At 44.3% G+C, this 13,807-nt stretch overlaps 2 protein-coding genes and 1 long non-coding RNA gene across 3 annotated transcripts; 2 read left to right on the top strand and 1 right to left on the bottom strand.

The window, feature by feature from the left end:
- Positions 1–3,007: 3,007 nt before the first annotated feature.
- LOC134069720 (paraneoplastic antigen Ma1-like) lies at positions 3,008–4,261 on the bottom strand. Its single transcript, XM_062525748.1, has one exon. The coding sequence runs from the start codon at positions 4,259–4,261 to the stop codon at positions 3,008–3,010; it is 1,254 nt and encodes a 417-aa protein (XP_062381732.1).
- Positions 4,262–6,349: 2,088 nt separating this feature from the next.
- LOC134070724 (uncharacterized) lies at positions 6,350–6,748 on the top strand. The gene is made up of 2 exons (XR_009936967.1): positions 6,350–6,437; positions 6,565–6,748. It is a non-coding gene; the product is annotated as an uncharacterized LOC134070724 (long non-coding RNA).
- A 4,196-nt stretch (positions 6,749–10,944) lies between these two features.
- LOC134069719 (uncharacterized) lies at positions 10,945–13,801 on the top strand. The gene is made up of 6 exons (XM_062525747.1): positions 10,945–11,030; positions 11,573–11,709; positions 11,992–13,393; positions 13,514–13,574; positions 13,732–13,758; positions 13,794–13,801. The coding sequence occupies exons 1-6, from the start codon at positions 11,013–11,015 to the stop codon at positions 13,799–13,801; spliced, it is 1,653 nt and encodes a 550-aa protein (XP_062381731.1). The 5' UTR covers positions 10,945–11,012.
- Positions 13,802–13,807: the final 6 nt, after the last annotated feature.

Genomic DNA, 13,807 nt, shown 5'->3' with positions numbered 1-13,807 from the left:
GACATTTCAGCAGCTCTCGTTGGAAGTGTCTTTCGCTGGATACACCTGGCACAGCTCTTGCAGTATCTTTCAATCTCTGCTTTCATGCACGGCCAATAGAACCTCTCTCGTACAAGCCCATAGGTCTTGTCAAACCCTAGGTGTCCAGAATGATCATGCAATGACTGTAGCACAATCACTCGGAACTCCTGTGGGAGCAGCAGCTGGTGACGCAATGGCTTGTTTGGCGGCTTAGTGACTCTGTAGAGGACTGAATCTTTCAACTTTAGCTTTTCCCACTCCTTCAGTATCAACGAGACATCCTTGTGTTTCTTCCTGTCTGCACTACTCACATCTTTTTGAACAACGGCCCTCAAAACTTCCCCAATGCATGGGTCTGTGCGCTGTGACTGAGCTAGGTCAGCTGAACTCAACTTGGGCAGGTGATGGGTGCATACAGTTGTTGCGTTGCAATAAGCTGTGGGTATAGCTTGTTCGGATGCCCCGAGCAGGTCAATGGCTCTGTGTGGTTGTGAGTATTTCTGACCGCAGACATAGGACACTTGACACATGGCTTTGACACTGCCAGAGGGAATGATCTCCCACTCGTCTTCAAGAGGACCCATCAAATGAGGACGGCGTGACAAGGCATCGGCATCTATGTTCTGCTTACCCGGCCGGTACTTCAAACTGAAGTCGTATGTTGAGAGAGCAGCAAGCCAGCGATGTCCCGCAGCATCTAATTTAGCTGTAGTGAGGATGTATGTTAGCGGATTATTATCTGTATGAACTTCAAACTTCACTCCATAAAGATAATCATGCAGCTTCTCTGTGACAGTCCACTTTAGAGCCAAGAACTCCAGCTTGTGTGTGGGGTAATTTCTTTCAGATGGAGAGAGACTCCTGCTGACATAAGCGACGGGACGCAGACCACCTCCTTGATCTTGATACAGCACACCTCCCAAACCCTCTCGGCTAGCATCAACATGAAGAGTGTAGGGCAGCGGTGGGTCGGCGAAGGCCAGGGTAGGTGCTTCAGTGAGGCTTTGCTTGAGCATCTCAAATGCAGTTTCACAGGCGTCATTCCACCTAGGACCGAACGCTTCAGAGGAATGGAACAGCTGCTGTGGCTCCTCATCCACCTTGGACCTGTGAGCATTTGTATCTTCTCTAGACTTTTGCACCGACTTGCCTTTAGTGATACAGCCTTTCAACAGCTGGTTGAGTGGGTAACTGACTCGGGAGTAGTCTTTCACAAAGCGTCGGTAATAGCCACTAAAGCCTAGGAAAGAGCGGAGAGCAGAGATATTCTTTGGACGTGGCCAGGACTTCACAGCATCCACTTTAGAGGGGTCCGTAGCAATGCCATCTCTTGACACAATGTGTCCCAAGTAGTTCACTGAAGTGCAACAGAACTGACATTTATCCAAAGACAACTTTAGTCCTTCTTCTTTCAGCCTGTCCAATACTTTCAGCAATCGCTGCTCATGTTCTTCAAGCGTCTTCCCAAAGATAATGAGGTCATCTAAATAAACAAGCACTTCCAACAGGTTCATGTCTCCGACTGTTCTCTCCATTGTACGCTGGAATGTGGCTGGTGCACCGGATATTCCCTGAGGCATCCTTTCAAACTGGTAAAATCCAGCTGGACAGATGAAGGCAGTCTTTTCTTTGTCAGCTTTGTCCAGGGGTATTTGATAATATCCGCTTCTCAGGTCAAGCACGCTGAACCACTGGCTACCACTCAGACAGGCAAGAGCATCTTCAATACGTGGCACTGTGTACTGGTCAGGAACTGTTCTTCTGTTCAAAGTCCTGTAATCCACACACATACGAATTGCACCATTTTTCTTGCGCACCACCACTATAGGTGAGGCATAGGGGCTTCTTGATTCTGAGATGATGCCAGCTTCGAGGAGTTCACTAAGATGTTTTCTCACATCTGCCACATCACCTGGAGGTAGACGTCTGGAGCGCTCCCGAAATGGCTTGTCATCAGTCACTCGTATGGTGTGCTCTGTGTTCTTTGCTCGTCCAACATCAAACTCGCTGCGAGAGAAAACGTCTTTTCTTTCCATCATTTTTCCACATAGCCGTTCCTTCCACTTTAGGGGGACTGCAGAGTCACCAAAGTTGAATGCAGATGGTGTCAGCTCACCCAGGTCATTGTGGTGTTCCTTTATAGGGTCTTTGTCCACAATATCTACTGGAAACAGGTGTGCAATGGGCATTCCACGTTTCAGTGTTACTGGACGAGTAGAGATGTTCCTCACAACAATTGTGATGCGACGACTTTGGGCATCTTCAGCCTTCTTGAGGGTGGGCATCACCATGATCTCATCAGAAAATGGCCCCTCTTCAGAATGCTCAACTAGGACTGTCTGAGTTGACAGGTGACCAGGGAATTTCGGGATGCCAGTAACTGTCACAGTTCCCCCTGGGGGTACAGTCTTTGCCTTAACTCCAGCGAGCCAAACTGTGCCTCTTTCCGTCTCAGCAACCTCATCAGGCGATTCTTCAAATCTCCTATAGGCCTCTTTAATCTCAGGATGTACAGTCATGGTGATCAAGAAATTCTCTCCTCCTTTGAGTTTACAGGAATTAAACAGTTTTCTCACCACAGAGGTGTTTGTCCCTACGATGATGGCAGCTTCCCCTTTGAAAGTGGGGTCCGGACACACAAGCACAAGTGTTTCTACTGTCTCAGCTACTCCAACTACGTCGCTATTAAACTCAAGCTTCAGGCACAGATAGCCATCATAGGGATATTCTTCAGCACTGAGTCCCCATATCTCCAAACAATCAATCGGAGTCAATGGCATGTGTTTCAAATACTTGTTATAAAATGAGCGATAAAGTAGGGTAACTTGAGACCCACTGTCAAGTAAAGCTTTTGCATAAATGTCTTCAATTTGTACTGAGACAACCGAGCTAGGCCCAATAAGGCCTGCTGGGAGTGCAGCTTCATGTCTTTTCAGTGGTTCACACTTTGTGGAACGTGCCATCGCCGGGACGCCAGTCCGTTCCTTTACTGGGCCCCTGGAGAGTTTCCCGCCGGCCGCTTCAGCTTTATGAGGCGCTGGTTGACTTTCTTGAGGTTCTCAGAGTTCTGGCACTCTCGCTGGAAATGGCCATCTTCCCCACATCTGTAGCAGAAAACATCAGCTCTGTATGGCTTGTCCTGTCGCTCTCCATGTGCTCTGGTAAACGACCTTCCCTCTGACTTCTGGCTGAAACTCTGTGGTGGAGTCTGTGCAGCTACTGAGGGCGAGGAAACAGCAAAAGAGAGCAGGCGAGTTACCTCAGTCTTCAGCTCTTCCACCTCTTTAGTCAGACTCTCTATAGAAGGACCTTTTTCTGTAGCAACAGACACAGGGCTGGGCTCACGCCAAGGAGATACAGCAGAGACAGTGGCATATTCAACAGGCCCAACCATGGCAGATGCAGCAACAAGAGGAGCAGCAGGCCTCTCCAGAATCATAGCCTCTTCTTCTCTCACATCACAGAGCAGTTCAGTGAAGCTGGGGGCAGATCTAAGCTTGTAGGTCAATCTGATGCGGAGGGCAACCAGGTCATGAGACAATGCACCTCTTGCAACCTGCTCAATCCGGGTCTTATCCAGGTCAGTCAGGCTCACTCCACCTTTACGAAGCACTGAGTGAAGCAGTTTGTCCAGTCTGAGCACATATGCAGAGAGTTTCTCACCTTCAAGTTGGAATGTGTTACGGAACTTAAACATGAGGTCCGTGGCATTCTCTGTGGTTCCAAAAGCTGTTTCAAGGGCTCTTAAGTAATCATTTGCCATTGCATTGGGGTTTCTCACTCTCAGGCATCTGACAATATCTGCTGCTGGCCCTTTAAGACACTCAGCTATTCTCTGCTTCTTCAGTGAATCTGGACACTTCCACTCGTCAAGCATGTGAGTTGTCTGTTCTGCCCATGCATCATACTCCTCTTCTCCAGGAGGAGTCGGCTTCACACCAGAAAATAAACGAAGTTTGCGGTAGGCTGTATTTTCTACTGGTGCAGTCTGACATTTATCAACCAGAGCAGAGATAGCATTGACAAGCTGGGTGTTCAGGTCTAACGGTGCGGAGGGGGGTGTAACTGGGTTGCACAGGTCTTGCATGTCAGCAAGAGTCTTCCCCTCATGGGCCAGGAATGCCTGCAACTTAGCCTTGAAAACATCCTGATCTCGAGGTAATTTCATTGGCGGAGCTTCAACAGCAATACTGACCAACCAGGGAGCCACCTCACCTCCAACACCTACCTGCTCAGGCATTTTGGCTTTATTGATATCCTGTGATATCTCAACAAGAATTAACTGGCTTGTTCCACAGCGTGCTAGACAACGGCCTCTAACTTTGGACCTACCAAAAACTCTAGCATTGTCTAGGATACTGTATACCATCTCATCTGTAACATCTACAGGCACATTACTAAGCACAATGGCATTTTTAAGGGCAACACCCCTCTCTTCACACCAGCTTATTATCTGATCTGCCTCCATGTTGCAATAACTTCTCAAAAATATATAATTATATACCACCCACAATAGCACATATAGCCTAAAGACAAGAAAGGCTCACCAACATACAGTATTACAATTTCAGTTAACACAATAAGCTAAAGCATAAAATGTCATATTACCACTTCAGAAAAGACAGAGAAAAAACCAACAACATTTGAAACAAATCCCGGACGAAAGTCCCCACGTGTAACACTCCCACTAAGCAGACTATTTAAGTCAAATGTATGGCAACCTACTGACAGGCCTAAGCAATACACACATACACAGGGAGGCACTTACATGGGATGCACCAGGCAGGATATGTCTAAGGGCCTTCTCACCTAGGGTGTCTAAAAGGCCTGGGATAGCCTATGGAAATGGCTATTATAAAATGCTGTATTATTACACCTCCCTTGATCTTTTATAAACAGTGTGAGCCCCCACTTTGAGTTAACCTCAAAGAATATATCTCTGAATACTGAAGGTCAGACATTAAATAATTATCACTAGCTTATTAACTGAATGGTAGAACACCATACATCACTCAAAAACACCCCATTAATGTTTTACCTGTAAATGTTAGCATACGGCCCCAAAAGCCAAATGAGCACAATCAAGTGAACACCCACAGACAGAGGTTATATTAAATGCCAATGATGACATTTATTTTACCCAACACTCAAATAACTGTCACTGTAATCTCACATACACATGACATAACAGTAAAAAGAAAAATAAACACCCGGGTGTAAACACATGAACAGAAAGTCTGGGGTACCCATTCGTTGGCGCGCGTGTTGGAGCTCGTAGCAAACGAAAGGTTCTCCTACTCACGTAGCCGTTGATAAGGGACAGTAATCCAGGTAGCGCCAGTAGGAAAAGCTAGCATTAGCCTGCCCAAAACGCCGCCTCCTCCTCACCAACAACTCCAAACGAATGAAGGTCTGGACGATGTCCCTCCCCGTCGTCTCTCCTTCAATCCAGTCTACTTAACTGAAATCCACTCCCTCGCGATGGTGTGCGATCCAGGTAGCAGCTAGTAGCAGTGTGAAACGTTAGCATACAGCTAGCTGCTAGCGGAGAAGCTGAAAGTTCATAGCTGACGTTAGCTGCTACTTAAACTCCCGTGTAAAATAAAACCCTATCCTCTTTAAACGAGGAAAACGTCCAAAGACACTTTCAAAGTAACTTTTAGTCAAACGAAGACCTATATACAATATCTACACAATCATTAATATCAAAAAACTTCCTACATATCTAAACTCATTTATATACTCTCACTATATACGATTCCCGTCAATTCAGAACTGCAGGCTCTAACGTCTCTCTAGAACTCTACCGTAGCTCGTGAACCCATACACAAGATATACCCCGTCAAAGTAAAAGTCCCCATTGAAATATTTGTGACCATGTTAATGTATCATACACAGCACATAGAAGGAAATTACTGGTAAGTATTACACAGCACATAAAGGTAAATCACTGGTAAGTATTACATATTAAATATCTATTCTTAATGTATCTAATGTATATATTCTTTATTTATTTATTTTTATTTTTTTGGGGGGGGCTTTTTGCCTTTATTATTACAGGATAGTGAAGAGGTAGACAGGAAACAAGTGGGAGAGAGAGATGGGGTGGGATCGGGACATGACCGCAGGCCGGATTCGAACCTGTGTCCCCGTGGGTACTCGGACCCGTTTATGGTACGAGCGCTGTAGCCTGCTGTGCCACAGCGCCTCCCTCTAATGTATATATTCTTAACACTGTATTAACTGTAACACTACAAGTAAAACCATACAGGGGTGCTACATAATATTTCTTCATTAATCAATTTCTGAATTTGAACTAATCGTTTTCTTTCTTCATCAGAAAATAATGAGAGGAGCTAAAGTTGGGCATTACCACAACGTTACCTCATTTGAAGAGCAGAACGGTAATGTGCCAGGTAAATAAAAGCAACTAAAAATGTGATCAAAGTCTGGACACATTCATGTATTTATTCATTTTAGTTTTAATGGCATTCTTTGATACATGGCAAGTGTTGTTTTTGTTCTTTGTCATTTCTTTCCCAGCCTGTGAGACTCAGCTGAAGGAGGAGCCCTCTGCTGAGTTGGATGCTTCTGAGGGTCTCACTAAACAGAATTAGATTGCATCTGGACTTGCCAACACATCATGTCCAGAGAAGGGACTTCCTGACTTAAGTCACTTACAGAACTTACAGAAGTGATCATAGTTCATTAAATACATTTCATCAAACATGAGACCAGTTTCATTGAACATGTTATTCCATGCATGTTGACGTAATTTTGATACAATGTGTGTGTTTTAGACTTCATAGTACGTACAGTGGTGCAAGAAAATGTGAAAATCCCTTAAACCACTGTGCCCTGTGGTCACTGATCTATAAAGGCCAGTTCAAACACAAGATCTGCGACGAGACGAGCTGCAACATTCTAAAAACCAGCAACGTTCTAAAACTATGCAACTAAGATTTGACATGTTGAATGTTTAGCGGCGGCTTGCAACTGCTTGCAACTGCTTGCAACTTTTGATTCACACAGCCGCAACTGCTCTCCGCAACCGTCTCAGACCGTCGCAAATCTTCGGTTTGAACTGGCCTTAAAGAATACCTGGATAGACTATCTCATTGTTGCTGACCCATCAACAATGAAGCCAATGGAACTGTCCCGAGTGGTCCCATAAGGTGCTGTGTCCACCAAGCGCGTTTTTTGCGCCGACGGCAACAATTTTCAATGTAAAGTCTATGTAGCTCAGCGCTCACAGCGCTGAGCGCCCTCGGCGGAAAAAAACTGTCGGCGCCGACCTTTTTTGTTACAGCGCTCAGAGCGCTCAAAGTTGAAATCTGTTCAACTTTTAGAACAGCGCCGGGCTCGTCAATGGCACTTCTCGTTATAAACCGTCTCTGGTTTTGGTAACTTAGCAACAATAAACACTTATCGAAGCGCCGAGAGGAGGAGGTTGTGGGCACTCTGGCTGTAAAAAACGCGTTTGGTGGACACAGCACCTAATGGCGGCGTGGTGTTCCAATTCCATTGTTGCAGAACGGCAACATTCTTTTACTGTCTTTTACTGTCTATGCATTCCTATGGCAAGTGGTCCCATAATGGCCGCCGCGCTGAGGCTTCAGAATTTTGACGTAGATGCACTATCCGGGTATTCTTTATAGATCAGTGCCTGTGGTACACCTGGCGCAACATGGCATAAAGTGTGACGCAAGGCTTATTCATATCTTACGCCCAGTCAGTGACTAATGTTTGGTCTCTATATTGTGTTTTAATGGTGAGCAAGAATATATCATGTGCTAGACTGGGTAAACCCAGCCTAATCTGCTGGCTTTTGGATTTCGCCTGTTGTGATACCTGTTGTGGCCTTTGTTCTGTTTTCCTAATTCACAAGCACAGTACTTACTACAGGGAGTGAACCTACACGGCCTCAAGGCAGCAGGTTGCTGTCTCCTGACCCCTACTACAGCAAACAGTCAAAACGCATTAGAATGACAGGATGGAATCGCTAACAAGAGCAGGTTATCACCGGAGAACACTGCAGCTTAAAGTTGGGGAGTAGCACTATCATAAGCACTTCATGTTACTTGAGCAGAGTTCAGAGTGCCAGCACCGTCAGGACCAGCAGCATCAGGATCACAGACAGCAACAAGATCAGCACCAGCGTCGGAGAGAGCGACCACGGACAGAGCCAGCACCAGCAGCATCAGGACCACGGACAGCACCAGCATCAGGACCAGCACTATTAGGACCACGGACAGAGCCGGCGCCGGCAGCATCAGGGCCAGCAGCGTCAGGACCAGTGGCGCCAGGAACACGGGCAACGTCCAGTAGCAGCGTTACGACTATGGACTGTGGCAGAATCAGGAGCACCACGTCCATGGGCAGCGTCAGGACCGCGTACAGCGCCAGAACCAGGTGTGTCAAGACCACCAGCAGCGTCAAGAGCAGTAGCAGGATCAGCGGCAGCATCAGAACCAGCAGCGGTGTCCAGGCCAGGAGCATCAGTATTGACAGGAACATTATCAGGAGAAGGGAAGGTAGGAGCGGGGACAATGAATATTTTAGTGTGTTCCGTGGTCGACACCTTTCCATCTGCAGAGATGGGTAATATTCCGGAAGGTCTTAAAAATCTCAACCATCTGTAGAAGACCATTCTCCTTGTGGTAATGATAAGAAATAAAATTTAGTAGAGAATTGATGGGTGACAGTAAGAAAAAATACCTGGACTTCATCCATCTCCAGATGAAAGCTGGCCTCCATCTCAATGCCGGACGACACATGGACAACCCCATTACACTACTGCTAGAAATAGAAACAAACATGGTCTTTATACCACCTCAATAACGGTCTGCATGTTCACTCATAAATTCTGTTTTAAATGGGGGTGAAGATTCATGACTATAGAAACACCTCTTCAGTTAAGTGTCTAAACCTGGATGTAGACGACAAGCTTCATGGAAGCTTACTGCTCACAGCTTCCCTAGAAATAAATTTGTGACACAATGTGTTAGCCTAACCATTGAGGAATTAGAGGTAACTGACAATCCAATGGGGCTTTCCCATTGCATGTTATCAGATCAACTGGACTTGACTCTACTCGATTTTGGTACCAGGTGTTCGTTTTCCACTACAACAAAGTACCATCATAAGCTAGCTGATTGCCATAGCAACACTGAAGAAAACAACTGTAATGTTATTAACGTCACCTTTTGGTATAGCCTCAGCTCGCTTGGAACCTCAACTGAGGTGATGCCAAAAATAGTACCAAGTATCAGGTACCAGGTACCAGTTCTTGCTAATGGAAAATCAAAAAAAGCGAGTCAAGTGGAGTTGAGCTGATACCATGCAATGGAAAACCCCCCTTACAAACCAAGTGTTTGCTAATTAGAATACCTCTGGGATCTCCATGTAAAAGGTGTTGGTCAGGTGCCACCACTGCTTCAGAGAGTTGTCCAGCCTCTCCATGCAGAAGAGTTTCACCTGCATCCACTATATAAAATAAACACACTGGTGAACTGATGAACAGAAGAGGAGAGGTACACTGAAGAAGCCACACAGATGGTAAAATCCAGTCTAAACAATCGTAAAATGTCTTCACGGTTTACTTGTTCACCCTCGGACCACAGGAGAACCACTCAGAGTGCTGGAACCCCACTGTCTGAATGGCATGCGTTCTGGACTTCCTGAGTCTGCAATACAGTAACATAACACACAAATACATAACATGGCAGTGCAAATGAAAACAATTTAGAGCTATGCTGATGACATAAAATGCAGTAGCCTAAAAGACCTTAACTTCTACTCTATAGCTCAATGTTATGATAATGATAACTTTCACTTAAATGTAAGCAATATTAGCCCTATTCGACTCACTATGACAAATGGCTTCACATTTCAACACCATATGAAAATGATAGATTTTCACATATTTTTTCTATATGGCTGTAGGCCTACTTCACACACTCTTTCAGACAGAATTCAAAATTGAGAGCGAAAGCATGTTTTTCTGTTATATAGGATATGAGACACTAATTTAGACTCGTTGTTTATTTTGGACAACCAGTAGCCTAGAACTACAGTAGTTCAGAATCATCCTATTATAGCAGTATCTTAATGTTGAAAGCCAGTCTGCTGAAAACATAGGAATGAGGACAAATCAATAACAGAGTTATCTCTCTTTTGTTGTGTAATGATCATGCAAAGCTGTCACTTGTCTTTGGCTCTCAACCATTTATTCTGATAACAGACTGTCACAGATTAGCTCCAGGTAGCATGAAACCGGCTACTGTAGACTGGTTACGGTATACAGCAGTGGTCCCCAATTATTTCCCCCCGAGGGCCAAATTATATACAGCAAGTGAGGCTGAGGGCCAACATCCCCCATCCCAACCCCCCAAATAGCAAAAACAATAACTATATAAAATAACTTACAACATTATCAGCTGCCACACATTTATCTACAGAATACAGTACAGTACAAAAAATATATTGAACTGAAGAGAAACTGTTAACGAAGACAGCAATTGTTCAGCTCACTGATGTCACTTACAGTATATTATAGGCTATGAATAGGCTATTGACACAGCCTAATACGATGAGGTGATGTGTTGGACGTTATAGCGAAAGTTAACCTTTCTACATTCTAAAGGGACGATTTAGAACAATTTTATTTGAACAATAAGCACCGAGATATTAGAACAGCTAAGTGCGTTCGTTGTTAGGCACAACACGCAAGTGGAGTAATTTTGGGATATTTTAGGAAATCACTTAACTAGCGTAGAGCCCTAGCTTTGCAGCAAGCAGGTCAGGGCATTGTGACGCAAAACAGCTGTTTCATTAGGTCATAATAGCCTAGGCCCTAGTTTGCATGGTAATGAGTTAAATGCTCTCAGACAAAACCTAACTTCATTTGAGAAGGTCGATAGGCTATGCAATTCCTCGACGTTAGGCCTATAACTTGACTATTTACAGGCCTTTGTCTTCCCGACCTAACAATGTCCGAGAGAAACGAGGTAAGCTCCGGAATAGTCCGATCGCAGAGTTATAAGTCTTACGTGGCCTATTGTAAATAGGCCTTGGCTATGGATTTGAAATGTTAAGATTTGAGATAAATGTCTCTCTGCGTTAGCTCTTTGATTAGTCTACTAGCCTTACTAAAATGATTGCTGCTTCTTAAAGTGTAGTCGAGTTTTAATTTAGAGCAAAACAAACTGTATTGTAGTTGGCCAGAACATGTCTGAATAAATGTAAAAGGAAACTTCCTTTAACGGGTATTGGACATTTCTTAGATTGCCAGCATAGCCATTTGGCATTCCACATGCGCATCGCAGCACTATTGTATTTGTCGTAATGACCTAACGTTTACCTCTTTATTAAAGGGATAACCAGATGTTATGGTCACTGTTGCCTGCGTGTATCCCAAAACAGCTTGTTCCTAGTCTTCAGAATTCTACTGCTGAGAATGATAATTATGACTATTTCTTGTGCTTGAACAAAAACAAGTATCCTTTAACATGCGAATGAAAAAGCTTTTGGTCTGTTTTTGTTTACTTAGGGGACCAAAGAAGACGTTAGTCAGCTTTGTTCCTGCCCAGTAGCGAAAGTGGTCCGGACAACTCGTCGTTTCCTGATCCCAGCCCTCAGAAAGGTTCTATGTATTCCTGTTACATACGTGATTCCATGTGGAACAAGGTCAGGGCAACTCACACTTCAGTATGCACATTAATCACTGGAATGACTATTTTAATACAATGCAAGCTTTTAGTATTTATTACATCTATCATAGTAAAGTAGAGTTTAGTATTTATTACATCTTTACATCCGTAAAGTAGAGCTTCCTGATTGTAAATCATGCCCAAATATAATCCTTGTGTGGAATTGTGGCGCTTATTTTTACTTTTATGTCAACTGTGTGTAGTTTACCTTTGCAGTACATTTTTGCTAGATATCTACATGTGTTTTGCCTTGTAACAGGGCAAGCATGTCAGATGCCAAGAAGGATGGAGAGTTGTCCTTGGAGCAGGAAAATCTGAGGTTCACAGATGAGATGCTTTTGGCACTAAATGAACAAGCCGATGAGATTCTGCAAGAACGTGTTGCTATAGTCAATGGTGTGCCTGTTTTAATAGAGGGACCCTTGAGGGCTGAACATGCCAAAGCCTTTGGAATATCACTCTCAATTCCTTTGCTGGATCAGCTGACCGGCACTGAATTTAGAAAAAGAGCAACCGAGCAAGTGAGTGAGGTTTTGCTCACAACTCTTGACAATGATTCCTGCCATGAGTCAAACACCAAATCAGAGAGTCAGACAAACTTCTGTGAGCTTCCTGCCTTCTATCCACCCGGCTCCCACTCACAGTCTGTTGCTGATGATCTTGTCGATGATATTGTTGATGACTTTGTCTGTGATGTTATTGACTCCATGAACGAAGACATGAGCCAAAATGTTCGCTCAGCAGCATATGACGTTGTTGGGTATGTCGTTGCGGGGATGAAAGATCTTGTGGAGACAGCACGAGTCATGGGAGGTGTGTCTATGACAAGGATCTGCTCAACATCGGAAACAATGTTCAGTGCCATTCAGAATGCGGTGAGGAAATTGTTTTCCAAATCTGTTTCCTCTGACAGTGAAGAGGAAACAACAATGGCTTCCGCCAGACATGTCATAAGCCAAGTGATATTGTCCATGATGTGGGATCTTTCTGCTCTTAAGAGTGCAGAAGATTTAGAACAAATAGCACTGGTTCAGGAGATCCTCAGTGCTTTGTTGATTGACGTCAGAGAACGTTCCCAGCAGAACCTAGAGACCACAACATCACCCTGTGTCCTCAACATGTTTGAGGGAAATGCTGAGGGAAATGAGGGAAGTGCTGCTTCTGCCAACAGTGATGATTTCAAGAATGACTATGCCTCCCTAGTCTCCATGTTGGTCATTCGACTTTTGAGGAAAGTTAGCTTACGCACTTCCACCACCCATCAGGACGGAGTTCCGGATAAAGTTCTGGATATCTCCAGGCAATTGATCCAGAAGATTCTGTGTGAGCTTGACACACGTTTTGGTATCACAGGTGATGAAAGTCATCCGCAGCAAGTGAATTTTCACCTGATGTACCGAAATGTTTACAAGGATCTTACTAGAGAGTTTGGGTCTGAAGATGTGCTGTGCTCTGCCCTGGAATCACAAGATCCATCTTTTGAGTCCTCCCTTGTGGAGAAATTGACAGGAGAGATTGTAAAAACTTGTAGCCAAACAAACGTAGCAGCTTCTGAACCTAGGATCCCACCGATTAAAGCTGTAACTGGACTACAGCAAAATAATAAGACCAAAAAGAAAATTACTCCATCCTGGCTGAAGATGCCAAAATTCAATTGGAAGGTAAAGTTTGATGCTTATAATTGAGCTAAGTTGGTCATGGAGTGTTGCACTAAACAATATACAGTACTACACACTTGAAGGGTATACCTTTTACTCATGATATAGCTATGTGTTCTTCAGAAATCAAAGAATGGAGCACAAAGTCTCCTTGACTGTGAAGGCTCTCTTGTTCCAAGCACAAGTAAGTTCATGATGGTATCTAAAGCATCACCTCAACTGGATCGAACATTTTTCAAATTTTTCCTGGATATACAATATACTGTAAAATAATCTTTTACCTGCTCTAACGTAACCAGTTCTGAATGAAGAAGATGTATAGAACACTCTGTTATTTGCAGGTTCCTCTCAGGTTCAGGCCATGAAGAGCGAGCTGAGGGACTCTCTGGCTGAGGTCACCAAGGCTCCTGAGTGTGC

Source organism: Sardina pilchardus, chromosome 22 (genome assembly GCF_963854185.1).
Source record: "Sardina pilchardus chromosome 22, fSarPil1.1, whole genome shotgun sequence".
Classification (NCBI taxonomy): Eukaryota; Metazoa; Chordata; class Actinopteri; order Clupeiformes; family Clupeidae; genus Sardina; species Sardina pilchardus.
This window is presented reverse-complemented; position numbering and strand designations above follow the sequence as displayed.